The following is a 15,928-nucleotide window of genomic DNA, read 5'->3' as shown; positions in this document are numbered from 1 at the left end:
ATTTATTTATTTATTTTTAACGATGCACGATTTTGTCATACCACAAACCCCTATGACACATGATATTTTATAGACAGTCTTAACCACAGGGGATGTTAGTCTTTCATAATATTACCATTTCAATTCACCTCGTAATAAAACATGCCCTTCCCAAATGCTTTACATAACCCTGATTTGCATCTACAACATCTTGTTCAAATCGTATTCCTTTGGCACGCTTTCAGTCTGGAAGCATATCGGAGCAGCGCATTATGGCAGTGCGTCCGCGTCCTCGACACACTTGGGGAGCAACGGGACGCGGGCCGCGCTCAATCCCCGACAGTAGATGGCAGCAGCCCAAGAAAGCTGATCCTGTCGGGTTCACCACTACTCTGCCTCTCAGTTGTGCAGCAGCACTCGGAGTGGAGGCAGCGGTGGTTTGAGGGACGTCCAATGAAACAGAAGAGCCGCCAGCTGCTCCTTTCGACTGTTACGCGTAGCCTGTCCTCCACACCCGGAGACAGCACGTTCTGAAACCGCCATGGAAGACAAATCCAATTCGTTCTCGAGCAACAAAGAGGAGAAAGCGGATGGGAATAATGTGTTCCAGAGGCAAGACTCGATCTTGAAGAACAGCACGGGGAGCCAGAACATGAAAGACCACGGCAACTCAGTGGGTTCAAAGGGGGACCGGGAAGAAGCCATGGTCGGGTTTGACGATATAGACGCCGCGTCCAGGCAACACGGGTTCATGCAGCGGCAATTTGGAGCCATGATGCAGCCCGGGGTGAATAAGTTCTCCTTGCGGATGTTCGGGAGTCAGAAAGCCGTGGAGAAAGAGCAGGAGAGAGTGCAGACGGCTGGATATTGGATCATTCACCCCTATAGTGATTTTAGGTAAGGAGTGTGGAAAGTCACCTTCCCACGCACACTCAGGTCACAGCAAAATGGGCATCGAGCGCCGCGCGCCGCGTTTGCAGTCATTTAGCGTGGCGTTTCGGGGAACCAGAACCTGAACGCGCGCAATGCCCTTGGCACGAGTAGGGGTGAATGTCATCTCGGTGAATAAACGGCACAGCAGTTATCATGGGACGTCTCCGACCTGCCATGATTGGGCATTCATTCTGCTGTTGTGTAAGACGTGTGTGCTGGTGCGCGCAGGCAATGATGCACCACTCTGGCATTGTAAACGCATAGCTGTTAGTGTCTGCCGTGAGATGAAAAGGAACGAGGGTGGCTGCAAGACCACGTCTTGTTTTGAGGCAGAAACACGCGGATTATTCTATTGTTTTATCTCGTGGCTCTGTATGATCCCGTGTGGCTCTAACCAGGTAACAGCCCATGCCAATTTTAGCGCTGGGACAGTTGATCTAAAGCAGTTTAACGCTAATCGCGTTAGTCAGGTGAATGGAGGGGATTTTCAAACCCAGTGCCCCCCACGAGAATGCACAACTTGACTGGCCAGTCTACTTCAAATTAGACTACTACGGGCAAAAATTTGGCCATTTGGCACTAGATTATTGGCAAATAGCTTGTTAGGAAGGGAATAATTACATAAGCAACAGCAAAAAAAAATAAAAAAAAAAAAAAAAAAAAAACTCTTCTCTCTCCAATATACTGCTTGCTTGATTCTATCCTATATATACCTTAATTTTGCACTTGGCATAGAGGTAGTATGAGTATTGTTGGCCCTGGTATGACAAAAAAATAAAAATAAATAAATGAATAGGCATTAACACAGTTAATAAAATGTAAATTATTTTTACTGAATTTACAGGAAAATAACTATAATAGCACTTTCGGTTTCCATAATACAAAATATATACACACAATTTTGTCATACTACAAACCCCTATTTATCATGAGATTTTAACCACAGAGAAGTTAGTCTTTCGTAATACAATTATGACTGTCAATTTCTGAGTTTTATAATATTAGTTATATTGTTTAGAGACTTTTCTTTTTAATCTGTTACATAATGAGAACGGTTTTGAACTGATGCCAAACTTTTGTTCAAATAATCATCTTTTGGTTTGCAGACATCAAGAGAAAAGAGTCAAATGAGATTAAATACCTTTTGGATGTAACATATTAATTCACTGGATTACAAATAAAATAAAATAATAAAAAAATGAAAAATGCATAACCCACTTGGTTATTAAAATATAAAGTCTGGGACAGTTGATCTAAAGCAGTTTAACGCTAATCGCGTTAGTCAGGTGAATGGAGGGGATTTTCAAACCCAATGCCCCCCGCGAGAACGTTTCATGCACAACTTGACTAGCAGATCCTCTTCAAATTAGACTATACGGATAAAGAATTGACAATGTAACACTAGGTTATTGTCAAATAGCTTGTTAGGAAAGGCATTATTACATAAGCAACAGCATAATTTCATACTTTTGTTCATCATTTGGAGTTCGGCCACTTGGAGGTTTGAAGTCTCAAGTTAGTTTCTCACCCCATTGCACCAATGTAGACAGAAAACAAACAGAGAGACAGATAGATAGACAGATAGATTGACAGGTGGATGGATAAATGAATATATATACTGCAAAAATGTCATTTTTAATTGAAAAAAAAGTTAGCTGTGGGTTACCTCACCATATATAATAAAACATTATATATGAATTTTTTACTGTATAAATATTTTCTGTAAAAAATTAATGTTTGTAATTAGTAAAAAATATCCACTGCCTTATTTATAGTAAACGGGACTTTCCCAGAATTATTTTTGTGCATAAACCACCACGTTTCTTTCTTATTTTTATTTGTTATAGTTGTTGGAGAGGCTAATTTTGATGAACTTTAAGTCATCATTTCAATTGAACAACCTGAGTTATTTTCTGTACACTTCACAGTAGCAAACATTTTACTAAGAAAGTAACAAAAGATATTAATAGCTCAATTTGTTTATATATATATATATATATATATATATATATATAGTATATATAAATATACGGATTAAAATATTATTATAATTATTACAGTAACCACATAATATTATCATGGTTATGTTTAACTAAAACTAAACCCTTAAAAATGTCCTTACATGAAATAAAATGTAACTGAAATAAAATAAGATTTTTAAAAACTTTTACCTAAAAAAACCTAATTTAATTTAGTTTAACTTTATGTACTAAAATAACAAAAAAAAGAAAAAATAATAAAAATGCACACAACAAAATTACTAAAACTTTAATTAAAATTGAAATGGAAATAGAAAATTTAAAAACAAAAACTATTTAGAAATAATAATAAAAACTATAACCCTATCTCAATGATACTAAAATAGCACTATTATAAAAACTCTAAATTTTTTATTTTTTTTATTTGCAATATCATAATTAACGAAATGGGTGAATTTTAAATAACTGCACTACTTCAGTTTGAGCAAATGCAATTTTTGTCATGTTTCTGCATGCTGCAGTAATTTCTAACATGAAAAACATGCAACTTATTTAGGAATTTTCCATGTGTTTCTTTTTTTTTCTTTATAGAAACAAATGTTTCAAACAAATCATGTTTTCATGGAAATATTGTTTAAAATCAGTCTATTAGTTTTTCCTGTGTACTCAATGCTACTTTCCATCTTAAAAGTGGCTGCAAGACCACGTCTTGTTTTGAGGCAGAAACACGCGGATTATTCTATTGTTTTATCTCGTGGCTCTGTATGATCCCGTGTGGCTCTAACCAGGTAACAGCCCATGCCAATTTTAGCGCTGGGACAGTTGATCTAAAGCAGTTTAACGCTAATCGCGTTAGTCAGGTGAATGGAGGGGATTTTCAAACCCAATGCCCCCCGCGAGAACGTTTCATGCACAACTTGACTAGCAGATCCTCTTCAAATTAGACTATACGGATAAAGAATTGACAATGTAACACTAGGTTATTGTCAAATAGCTTGTTAGGAAAGGCATTATTACATAAGCAACAGCATAATTTCATACTTTTGTTCATCATTTGGAGTTCGGCCACTTGGAGGTTTGAAGTCTCAAGTTAGTTTCTCACCCCATTGCACCAATGTAGACAGAAAACAAACAGAGAGACAGATAGATAGACAGATAGATTGACAGGTGGATGGATAAATGAATATATATACTGCAAAAATGTCATTTTTAATTGAAAAAAAAGTTAGCTGTGGGTTACCTCACCATATATAATAAAACATTATATATGAATTTTTTACTGTATAAATATTTTCTGTAAAAAATTAATGTTTGTAATTAGTAAAAAATATCCACTGCCTTATTTATAGTAAACGGGACTTTCCCAGAATTATTTTTGTGCATAAACCACCACGTTTCTTTCTTATTTTTATTTGTTATAGTTGTTGGAGAGGCTAATTTTGATGAACTTTAAGTCATCATTTCAATTGAACAACCTGAGTTATTTTCTGTACACTTCACAGTAGCAAACATTTTACTAAGAAAGTAACAAAAGATATTAATAGCTCAATTTGTTTAGCATAGAAACATTATCATTTCTTGACATAATTAGGATCTAAAATGATAGTCAGCAAAATGCTTGAAACATAATTGCCATGTTTTGACAGTAAAGTTCTAACAACCACAGTTGCCATTTTTTGAATAATTGTAAAGTTGCCATTTAATTAACATACTTGTAAAGATAAACGTTATTTTTACAGTGTAGACTGTCAGTTTTTGCAACTGGAGTTGGTTATTCCACTTGGAGGTTTGAAGTCTTCAGTTTCTCATCCCATTTCGTCAATATAGACAGACAGACAGACAGACGGATGGATAGATAGATAGATAGATAGATACGAGGCAGAAATAATGGCATGTCTGATTATTAGATTCAGCCCGTAACGCTCTCCATGGTGCTGAAAGCAGCTCCACACTGTTCATGAATATGGAGAACTCTATCCCGTACAAGGTCATTAGCTGGACTCCCCCACCTGTCTCACTGTTTTATTTATCCCATGTACTTTATGTACTTTGCTTTGCGATATCATGTGTAACATGTAAGAGCAAAACAACTCAGATGCTGCACTCCCAAGGCACCACCTAACTACCAAAGCAGGGTAATTTCGTTGTGAAAGCAAAACTACTTTGTTTGGCCTTCCAAAAGAGGAGGATATCCGCTTCGTCATGCCTGGAGCTGATCCATGCTGGTCGCTGAGGAAACGCTTTTCAGACTGATGAGCTTTGTAAAAATCGACGCGCTTCAGAAAGGCGGGGCATAGAGGAGAAACAATAATGTACAGTATGTGGAAAATAATGTGTTTTTTGAACCTTAAACCGCATAAACACATTTCATTACACCAAATACACAAAATAATGTTCTTTTTAGCAACATCATATGACCCTTTTAACTAACAAAAGTGATGACATCATCCTCCAAGAAGTGACATAGTTGTCTTGTCTCACTCTTCCATACTGTTTAATAAAATAATATTTTTAAAAAGACGTTTAAACTAAATACTAAATAAAGTCAACACCATGTACAAAAAAAAAAAAAAACCTTTATATTTCTTAATAAATTGCCAGTTTCACATGTTTGAAGTCGACTCGGCAAAATGGCAACATCTGTTCAGTAGAGAAATTGGGTTCCACCGTGTTACTCTGTGCAAACAATCAAGTCATAATTAATAAACATTAAGTGCCTGAGCAAGGCCAAAGCTAATTTCTCAAGTACACAAACATATCCATTATTTTTGAAGTTACAGAGGTCAGCCAATACTATAATAATAATAATAATAATTCCTTACATTTATATAGCGCTTCGGTATAGTGTCCCCGTCACCACACTGGGGCGTTAGGACCCACACAGACCGCAGGGTGAGCACCCCCCTGCTGGTCTCACTAACACCTCTTCCAGCAGCAACCTAGTTTTCCCAGGAGGTCTCCCATCCAGGTACTGACCAGGCTCAACCCTGCTTAGCTTCAGTGGGCAACCAGTGGGCTGCAGGGTGATATGGCTGCTACAATACTGTACAATATGAATGACCCATTATGTCTGCTGGAGGTCCATTTCTATTGCAACTACTATTTGACATTTAGCTGATGTTTTTATGCGATGCTCACAGTACACAGATTGTGTACGTGAAGTACTCGTGTAGTTCACGGATTTAATCCTACAACCATTCAGGTCTTTAACCACTAGGCTACGCCACCCCTGAAACAGATCAGAACGGTTTGTGTAAAGCCCTCCAACATCAGCGCAGGGATGAGAGAAGGTGAGATCGGATTAGATGTCCAACACACACTGAACGAGATTAACATTGCTCTGAACCCTGTGATGTAACATGATTGACCTTTCTGCCATAATGTACAAAGGACGCCGCTGCTTAGCAATCATATGCATATTGTACAATATACAACTTATTAAGGGGGTAATTGAGAATCCAGTAATTCAAACTGAAGTGTGTAAATTTTTTGATGTCAGAATACAGACATCAATATGCAGTAACAATTATATAGAAGAAATGATATATAAAAAAAAAATGTAAATTGTCCTAAAAAAAAGTGGATCTGAAAAAAAAAAAAAGGATCTGTGCCACTTTCAAAACATTGAGATGATTGGGCATCTCAACTCAGCAGCACTAGCTCAACCAATAGAGTGATTTGGGGGCGGGACTATCGGTTTGACTAACCAGTGGCAGACGGGGAGTCTTCTGAAAACTTGCTTAAACAGAAAATTACACACTTCAGGTACAAAGACTTTTTTAATCAGTTGACATTTGTGCATAAAACTTAAAAACTTAAGTGAAAATGAGAAATGATGCCTTGGTTAAACTTGAAGTTAAACTTGAAGTACTAAAACTACTAAAACAGAAATAAAAATAAAAAACAAAACAAATAGTTTCAACAAAAACGAATAAAAATCACAAAAGCATGTAACAAAACGACTAAAATCTAAACTAAAATTTACATGAAAACTTAAACTTAAAAACCTTAAATGAAAATTAGAAATGTTGCCTTGGAAACTAACACAAACAAATAAGTTGAAGCACTAAAATAGAAATAAAAATTAAGCAAAACAGTAATAATTTAAATAAAAACTAATAAAAATGATGAAGCACATCACTACTTAAACTAAAATTTACATAAAAACTGAAAATATTCAAATAAAAGCTAATTCTAAAAATTACATATAACAGCATATAAATAATACTACAGTATATAAGCAATACTAAAATAACATAGTCTTTATTTTATTAAATTAATTTGGTGCTAGCTACTTCATAGCATTCTTAGACGGCCATGCTTCAGTTCTGCACACGATATTGAGCCTTTGATCACACTTGCCAAATAGGCTTTATATCAAAGGGAGAACCAGAAAAGGAGAAAACAGGTGAGAAAGAGAAAATAGAAGATACGAAGAGGGAGACGGTGGACGGTGGACGGAAAGAAAAATAGAGTCAATAGGAGGATGACGGGGGTTATTGCTTCTAATGGACAAAAGCCTGAACCGTGTGATACCGGCTACACTTGGCAGGCTTCGGTATCGTCTGCTCATTTACAATGGCTTTGCTTTCTCACCCACACAGGGAACTGCTCTTTTGTTTCTAAGCTTTTTTCCAGTTAATTTTGTAAAATTTGCTCATTTTCTTCCAATAATGTCCCAGCCGTGAACTGAAAAAGCTGGAACCAAAAACACCACATGAGTGACAACAGCATTCACATGTGCTGTTTTGGTTCTGAAGCATTAGGAAACTCAATATCTCAATGTAGTTCTTTAAAGATTAATAGGAGGTTAGTAAGATTCATTATTCATTGTTTTTAGAAAGGGCTCATGCTTGATGTGGCCTGAGGTCTTTTGTCATCGGCTTTTGTCATGCGTGACTCAGTCGTATGTTTCTTTTATCGGTCCTCCATATTGCATGTCATCTGTCTCTTGCTTTCCCTGTTTGTCCAGCCTATTGAATCTATTGAAAATCTTCAGACGTGACTGACGTCACCTTCCCAGAATTCCCTCACCATTTCGAGTGACTTTGTGCATGTTTTTTATTTTTTAGTGGCAGGATTTATCAGGTAACGGATAAGCTCGGGTCAAATCTCTGGCTTATAAATTAATCACACAGGTTGTGGAAAAGCAGGATTTGTATGTGAGCAGATTCCTTCTCCCTATCAAACAGCCTCTGATTTCTAAACCCAGATTAACCTCTATTTTTAGGGGCATGCAAGTTTGTCTTGCATTATTGATGCTTTTTGCTGTTGCTTTTTGGAGGCTTGTCTCAAAGACGTGTCCCAAAGTCTAATGAAGGTCTTTGCCAGTGCATGTCTCACTTCTTCCAAATTGATGCCCCTTGGTACTCTTTAAGTAGCCTAAGTCTGTATTTTTTTTCTCGCATACAATGCTGAAGAACGCCCAATTTATGAATGCAGTGTGACTGCAGAGCTCTGCAAACAGGCCACAGCAAGTTAAGAGCAATCTGTGTCTCTTTTGTCCACAAAAAAAATGTTTTATGACAGGAGTAGCAATGTTCCAAATTGTTAATTTGAGTCGGATCTTTTCAGTGACTTAGTTCACAGTTCAGTTTTAGTTCACAGTCCAGACTGATTCAGTTCTTACATGTAGTTCAACTCACTGATTCGGTTTTAAGTTAACAGCTCACTGTTAGGAAGATGATCAATGCAAAACAACTTAATTTCTCACACACAGCTATCGAATGACTTCAGAACACATGATTCTTTTTATTTTGGAGCTTGACAGCCTGATGAAATGACATGAGGATAATAAATTACAGAATTTTATTTTGTGTGCATATTATTCCTTTAAAGAACCACATTCGACACTGAGGTGAAGTTGTAGCTGCTGTAGAGAGACAGAAAAGCACATTTGAGCATAGAACCATTGTGTCTGGGTCACGTCCTCTATGCATGTCTTTAGTATTCACCAGCAGGACAGATGGTCACATGGCAACCATCCCACCTCTGACAATACAGCCTGTCTGTCATTTGGTTGTCAAGGCTACAGTTACAAAAGCAAAACGGCTTGTCAAACCTATCTCAATGCAGAAACATTAACATCAGTGTCTCTATGTTTTAGGTAAAAAAAATGAAACATTAAAATATCACAGATTAAATAAAATAACTCATGCACGTTCATATTTTATTTTATTATACGTATCTGTACTTTTACTCAAGTACTTGATTTGTGTACTTCGTCCACCACTGCTCAATATGAGTACTCAATATACCTCCACATGCAATTCATGCACAATCCCAGCTATACTGCAACCAACAGCAGAAGCAATAACAAGTAATGAATTCTTTCATCTTTTTAGAGCTCCCGAAAGTAAAAATATTCAAGGTGGATATTATTAACCAAAGATGTCTATTTGGACCAAAGCACAGACAATTATTTGATACTGGATTGGTAGATATTTAAAAAGCAAGGCCGAGAGCTTTTCTCATTCACTCAGAGCCATTACAGCCAAGTGCATCGGACTCATCTGAGGCACCAGCCAGGGGTTTTTAGCATGAGATAGGATTCTTGAAAGCATCTATTTTAGTTCATGGATGTATGCCGTTATCAGCAGCCATGACATTTTGTGTGGTTCTCTAGGCCAGCCCGGCGCATGTCAAAATGCATCTGGCTTTAGTTTTTACAAGACACAGGAGCTACATTAATGCAATTATAGTATGTGTGCATGTGTATATACAATACACTGACCTCTGAACATTTTAGCATTGCAAAAAATCTCTTCTGTTGTCTGCTGGACTCCTATCAGAGAGCTGACTCATGTCTGCTCAAGGCAGACATAAAAACTGGCTATTTTTCACTTTTGTGCTGAGGAAGATTTCTTCACATTAGGTGGCATGAGTAATACCACCAATGTAGCAGTGTTCACTAATTACTTCACTTGTGTTTGGTTTGGCTTGTTGTCAAACATTAGATTCGTGCTTGCAAACGACAATGAAAGTCTTTAACCTGTGCTAAATAGACATTGAGAAGCAAAACATTAATTTACGACTAGATTTCTTATGTGTATTGCAGAGTCTGTAGCCATTTCAGGAACATGTCTGGTCTGCCAAGGCATACAAACACTACGAGACATGAAAATGGAGGTGGACTGACGTTTCTTTAATTGTCAGAAGCATCTTCTTGACCAGTGGATATCAAAACAGCCCACAGATGATCCTGCTGTCAGGAATGACAGGGTGATTTTGACAGCATTATCAGTAAGAGGAAACTAAAAACTAAAAATAAATGAATAATTACAAAAACAAACAGGGATATTTTGACGATTGAATAAGTACAAAAACGTTCCCCCCCCCCGCCCCCCCCATATTTGGAATTAATTAAATAAGCAGACAGTCCAAATACTACCGTTTTGTCCTTCATTTCTTTGCATGTCTATTTAACATTGGGTGTCTTGTTATGTAACACTGAAGGTTCGAAATCATAATGCGATTCTTCTCACTGTACGAGCTGTGCACTGCATCTTCTGCCAAGCAACTGAAAACCTCTCATGAGTTTAGTGCTCTGGTGAAGAGAGAGAATGAAGGACATACTGCGTCTGCAGAGTATCACAAATTACATTTTATAATAATTTTGTGAGCTTTTCAACATGTAAATGGAAAGTTTTACATAATGCTTATATAACATCAGCTAAGCAGTGAGAGTATGGTCTAGTGGTTTACTGTAGGCTGACAAACATAACATTGGTGTAGCGGTCAAGTGATAAATGCTCATAATTGATAATGCTGATATTTTTATAATTTAGATTTTATAATTTAAAAGTTTGTGATTGGCATGATTTTTAAATGTTTCTGAAAGAAGTCTCTTATGCGCACCAAGGCTGCATTTATTTGACAAATACTGTATACAAATACAGTACAAACAGTAGTATTGTAAATTATGAACAGCTTGTGGATATTGGTTTCAGCTAGCTAGTTGGCAATGCACATTAATAAAGTGCACATTGTGTAATTGCTGGGCCCATCAGGCTGCTAGTGGTACTGAATCAACAAACACCTTCCAGTGGACGCCATGATTCCATTCACCCCTATGGTGGCTTCATTCACATATTTTCAAAACACAAGTTAATTCCTGAGGGTTCAAGTGCTGCTGGCTCAGCAATTACAGCCTGTACCTTTAATTAGCTTTCTGCGTATTGTACAAGCAAAGCAGAATGTCGCACACAGACAGTTGTAAACACACAACTCTCACATAAGAAAGGGAAACCCTTTCATATTACTAACTCCCTCTTGCATTTTTGGTCCTGTTGCTCTTTGCCTCCTCATCCAGAGAGCAAAGCGCGAGCTGTGCTGCACTGTCACAAGGTGGCAATCCAACAGGAAGTGTTGGCGGTGATATCAAAAGCGACAGGGAAATGAGCTGTAGTGCATCATGTGCGGACTGCAGGCGCGAACTGTACTGATCGCTGAAGGAAGTCTGTTAGACAGGACCCAGAGAAACATTACATATATCTGAGGGCCATCGCAATGAGGGCATTCCAGCAGAAAAGAGCCAGTCCTGCTACATCATCTTCATGCTGAACAGGGCTAGCATTTTTCTGCTATTGGGAACAGAGTCAGGATAGAAGGGAATGTGAGAGTACTTTTGAAGAGGTTGTAAAGTCAATTCATGGGCAAATCTTTGATAGATCAGATAATGGAAATGGTTAAATCATAAAAAAAAATGGTTTGGCTTTCAAGTGGTCCAACTTTAACAAGTAATTTTCTGTCTCCACTTCAGGTTCTACTGGGACTTGATAATGCTCATCATGATGATGGGGAATCTAATCATCATTCCTGTGGGAATTACCTTCTTTTCCGAGCAAACTACCACCAGCTGGCTCATCTTCAACGTGGCCTCGGACACCATCTTCCTGGTGGACCTGGTCATGAACTTCAGAACTGGAATTGTGAACGAAGAGAGCTCGGAGATCATCCTGGACCCAAAGGTCATTAAGATGAACTACCTGAAGAGTTGGTTCGTGGTAGACTTCCTGTCCTCCATCCCGGTGGATTATATCTTTCTAATAGTAGAGAAAGGCTTTGATTCGGAGGTCTACAAGACGGCCCGAGCACTGCGTATTGTACGCTTCACCAAAATCCTCAGCTTGCTCCGTCTTCTCAGGCTTTCACGCCTCATCAGATACATCCACCAGTGGGAGGAGGTGAGGGGACAGTGTGTGTATCAGTGTGTGAGTGAACGAACTATGACACAGATGGCCTTTAGTAGGGCTGGGTTTGGACATAAATTTCACGAATCGATTCTCATTCACAAGCTTGCGATTCGATTCGATTACCGCTTCGATTCGATTCGATTCAATATAGATTATTTTGGATATATATCAGGTATAGTACATACCAAATTTTCTCAAGGAAAACAAATCTCTCAACTAATGTTGTAAAATATAGCTACATGAGAGTCAGTTGGTACTACATTACTATAATAATAAAGGTTGAATTGACTGATTTGTTAAAATTACACTTAATGAAGTTTTTAAAATAATAAAGTTACAATTACATAATATTTCTACTTCAATTCATTTTTTTAAATATAAACATAATGATGGCTGTCATAAAACTTTTTTATTTATTTTTACGGATTGTAAAGTTGTACTCTTTCTTTTAACTTACCTTCGGATGTTTAGTCATGATTATTTTTTGCTGAAACTGGTATTAATGTGGAGGAGACGATCAATTCAGGTGCGTATCGCGCTGCCGCGTCAGCGATCTGTCACTCCACATTAAACAGCGCCAAAACGGCATTAATTGTTTGAATACTGCAGTACAATGGACAGAATCTGAAAAATCTGAGACTTTGTTTCATATTAAAAGTACCAACGCACAATGCTTATTGCGATATATTGGATGGGAAGTGCCCTTTAACGTTCCGTCCATTAACTGAAAACAGGCTAGAATAATCGATTCTTGGGATTTAAGAATCGATATCGTTCCGTAAAAATGAGAATCGATTAAAATCGAGATATCGATATTATTTTACCCAGCCCTAGCCTTTAGTTACACGGCTTGGATTTGTTAGCTTCCAGTATGAACAAGAAGAGATGTTTTGCATGTTGAGGTGTGTGTGCATGACACAATCGACCCAAGGTGCTTTGAGCTCAGGTGTTGTTCTGCAGCACGCACCCCTCTTCAAGACCTCTGACGCACATTATTTAGAGGTGGAGAGACTTGTTTGGGGGTTAAGGTAAGCATATCTGCTGCTTAGCCCGCGGCGACACCTCAAGAGCCGCATTGGGGAGCGAGAGCAGGAAGAGGAACTGACCTCTTCAACGCTGCGAGAGCAGTTGAGCAAAACTATTAACTGCCTCGGTATTCATGCTAGAGCACTTCACTCCCACCTCTGTCTCAGACACCCTAAGCTAAAATACAAAGCATTAATCTTCACATGACATATGCGGTTTGCGAGCCCTCCCCAACTTGCCGTTTTCACAAGAGCGTTGTTGCACTTTAAGGTCATTTTCGTCAGAAAAACATTGCATGCTTCTGCTTCCCACCTGCTATTATCCCTAGCCAACTGTACAGTAAATTACAGCTTATGTTATGAAAGGTAACCCAACTCAGACAACCCTTTCCCGTTGTTGCTTGATAAAAAAAGATATGGTTATCTGATGTTTTCAAGGTAAAAAATGCAACATCAGGGGTTTTGAGGAGGTTTGGAAGCTATGTACAATGGAGAAGGAAGAGATTGCTTTGTTTTGGTGCCCTGCGGTCATTAAACTCTTAAAGCCAGTTTGTCTTCCTCTTCAGCTGGCAGACACCCAAGTTTGGACTGGTAGAGAGCAGAGTCAACGTTTTCTGATCTTACCTAACTGAAATACAGATGTAGCTCTCAGGAAGAGTAAAACAAACTAATGTGGCTGACAGTAATCACGGGTGATTAATTGCTATTGTTTTCTGCTGCACATCTACCATTAAGACAGGGACTCCATTAACATTTTTCTTTACGCTTGTGCAGAGAGAAAACAAATCCATTTCCAAAAACAGCTAGTGCTAAAAACATAGTCCAAAACTCACTATCATGATGCTAAGGTGTTGTGTGCCAAACTGTTGCTATGTGGTTTATAAGGTGTTCTAAATGGTTTTTAGTATGTTGCTATGTGGTTTCTAGCATGTCTTGGGTAGTTAAAAGAGCCCACTGAAGTCAATGTAAATCTAGGGGATTTTCACATTGTGAAAACGCGCAGCTGGCGACATTTCTGCAAAATGATAATATGTTGATTCTTGCATGTTACATTGCTTGCACGTACTACTACTACTAGTATAGTCTACTACAATCCCTGACGGTACTCAAACCTATGACCTTTGGGTTACAAGTCTGACTCTTTAACCATTAGGCCACAACTGCCCCTTAATGCTCTGTCGCTCTGATAATGTTAAGAAAACCAAACATGAGCTAAAAACATGTTTGCTGAAGCAACAATACTGTTTTAGCTTTTTACAAATCTTTGAGCTCTTTTATAAAGTGTCGTGACTTGTTTCACAGGACTCGTACTCGAGTTTTACATCGCAAGTGCAATGCTGTACCAGGTGGACTAACAAGCAAGTTTCCCACGTTAGAAAAGCCTAACATATGGAGCTAGTCATGTGACACCACTGTCACATGATGAAATGTGTTCGTTTACAAATCATTCACTATGTTAACAGTTTTGAGGTGATGACATAGTATCATGCAAGGAACTGCGCAAAAATAAGTCTTTATTAATCAATAATCTCCCTGTAATCATAATTAGTTAAAGGGATAAACATTGTTGATGTTTTACAGCCACTAGTGTTCATTTCAGATGGAAAATTCAGCCAATTGCATGTATAGGTACATTTTTGGACTAGGTAGAGGCATGTTTTTCTAATTAGCCTAGGTTGCATTTTTATGCCTGTTTTATTATCCACCATGCAGAAATGATAAGTCAAATGGCTTAGAATATGAATAGCACATCTCTCCTCAAAGAGCCATGGGGTATCATTCATATCTAAATGCCAATGGTTTGGGGCGACATGCAAAAGTTTAGAGTTAAGTGTGGGTTTGAACACTTAACCCTTAATATGGCCTAATTATGACCAAATAATGCAGTAAAATGTACATTTTAAACTAAAGTAGTAAACCACAGGCTAAAACAGGCCAGAGGCTTTACTAAGCACTTATTTACGGCATCCCCGGAAGCATCCACATTATACACCCCATTTCCCCTCTCTCATGCTGCACTGATGCATTCTGGAAAATGACTATCAGCCCTGTCTCTCCCTGTCTTCCTTTCTGACCTCTCATGCTGTTTCTTTATTGCAAAGCAATATATAAATAACAAGGTGCTACTTGCATATTTATCTATATATATCGCATGTTGAATGCATTATTGCATATTATTTCCACACTCAGTTAGCCGTAAACCTCCACCACCCTCTTCCATTCCCTTCTCAGAGAAATGTTTTGATTGTCAGGAATGAGCACGTGTTTATTCTCGACCTTGGGTTGTGCTCCTGGCACATGCTGTGATTCCAGGGTTCGCTATCTCTGTCCAAATCCTGCGTTGAGCAGGTCTGTGTGCTATATACCGCAGTGTAGTCAAGTCAAGTCAAGTCAAGTCTGCTTTATTGTCAATTCTTCCACATGTACAGCACAGACACACAGAGAATTGAAATTGCGTTACTCTCAGACCCTTGGTGCATACAGATAACACTAACAGTAGAACATAAATACAGATATACAGATTAAATATAAAATACAACTATACAAATATACAAATAAGGTAAAATGTAAAAAAATATATAAAAAATAAAAATAAAAATAAAAATATATAAAGCAGCACACGCCAGATAGAGTGCAAACCAGTGAAGTAAACAACAGTGCAGATATAATGATTTGTAGTGCAAAAAGAGCTTATTTAGACTGATTAAAGTGACTGTGTGTGTGTATTTGGGAGGGGGGAGTGGGAGAAGAGAAAAAGAGCTTATTTAGACTGATTAAAGTGACTGTGTGTGTGTATTTGGGAGGGGGGAGTGGGAGA

General features: G+C 38.0%; 1 protein-coding gene across 3 annotated transcripts in view; it reads left to right on the top strand.

Moving 5' to 3' along the window:
• Window positions 1–169: 169 nt before the first annotated feature.
• Window positions 170–15,928, top strand: part of LOC107701955 (potassium/sodium hyperpolarization-activated cyclic nucleotide-gated channel 1-like) — a 119,581-nt gene continuing 103,822 nt past the window's right edge. For 2 of the 3 annotated variants that reach the window (XM_016504122.1, XM_016504121.1), the window contains exons 1-2: window positions 170–876; window positions 11,653–12,076. In XM_016504122.1, coding sequence (XP_016359608.1) covers window positions 521–876; window positions 11,653–12,076 — 780 coding nt within the window. In that variant the 5' untranslated portion in view covers window positions 170–520. The remainder of the gene's footprint in view (window positions 877–11,652; window positions 12,077–15,928) is intronic. The other variant, XM_016504123.1, reaches the window with a different exon arrangement.

The sequence above is a fragment of the Sinocyclocheilus anshuiensis genome, unplaced genomic scaffold (assembly GCF_001515605.1).
Source record: "Sinocyclocheilus anshuiensis isolate Anshui unplaced genomic scaffold, SAMN03320099.WGS_v1.1 scaffold1184, whole genome shotgun sequence".
Lineage (NCBI taxonomy): Eukaryota > Metazoa > Chordata > Actinopteri > Cypriniformes > Cyprinidae > Sinocyclocheilus > Sinocyclocheilus anshuiensis.
The sequence above is the reverse complement of the archived record's forward strand: the minus strand, read 5'-3'. Positions and strand labels throughout refer to the sequence as shown.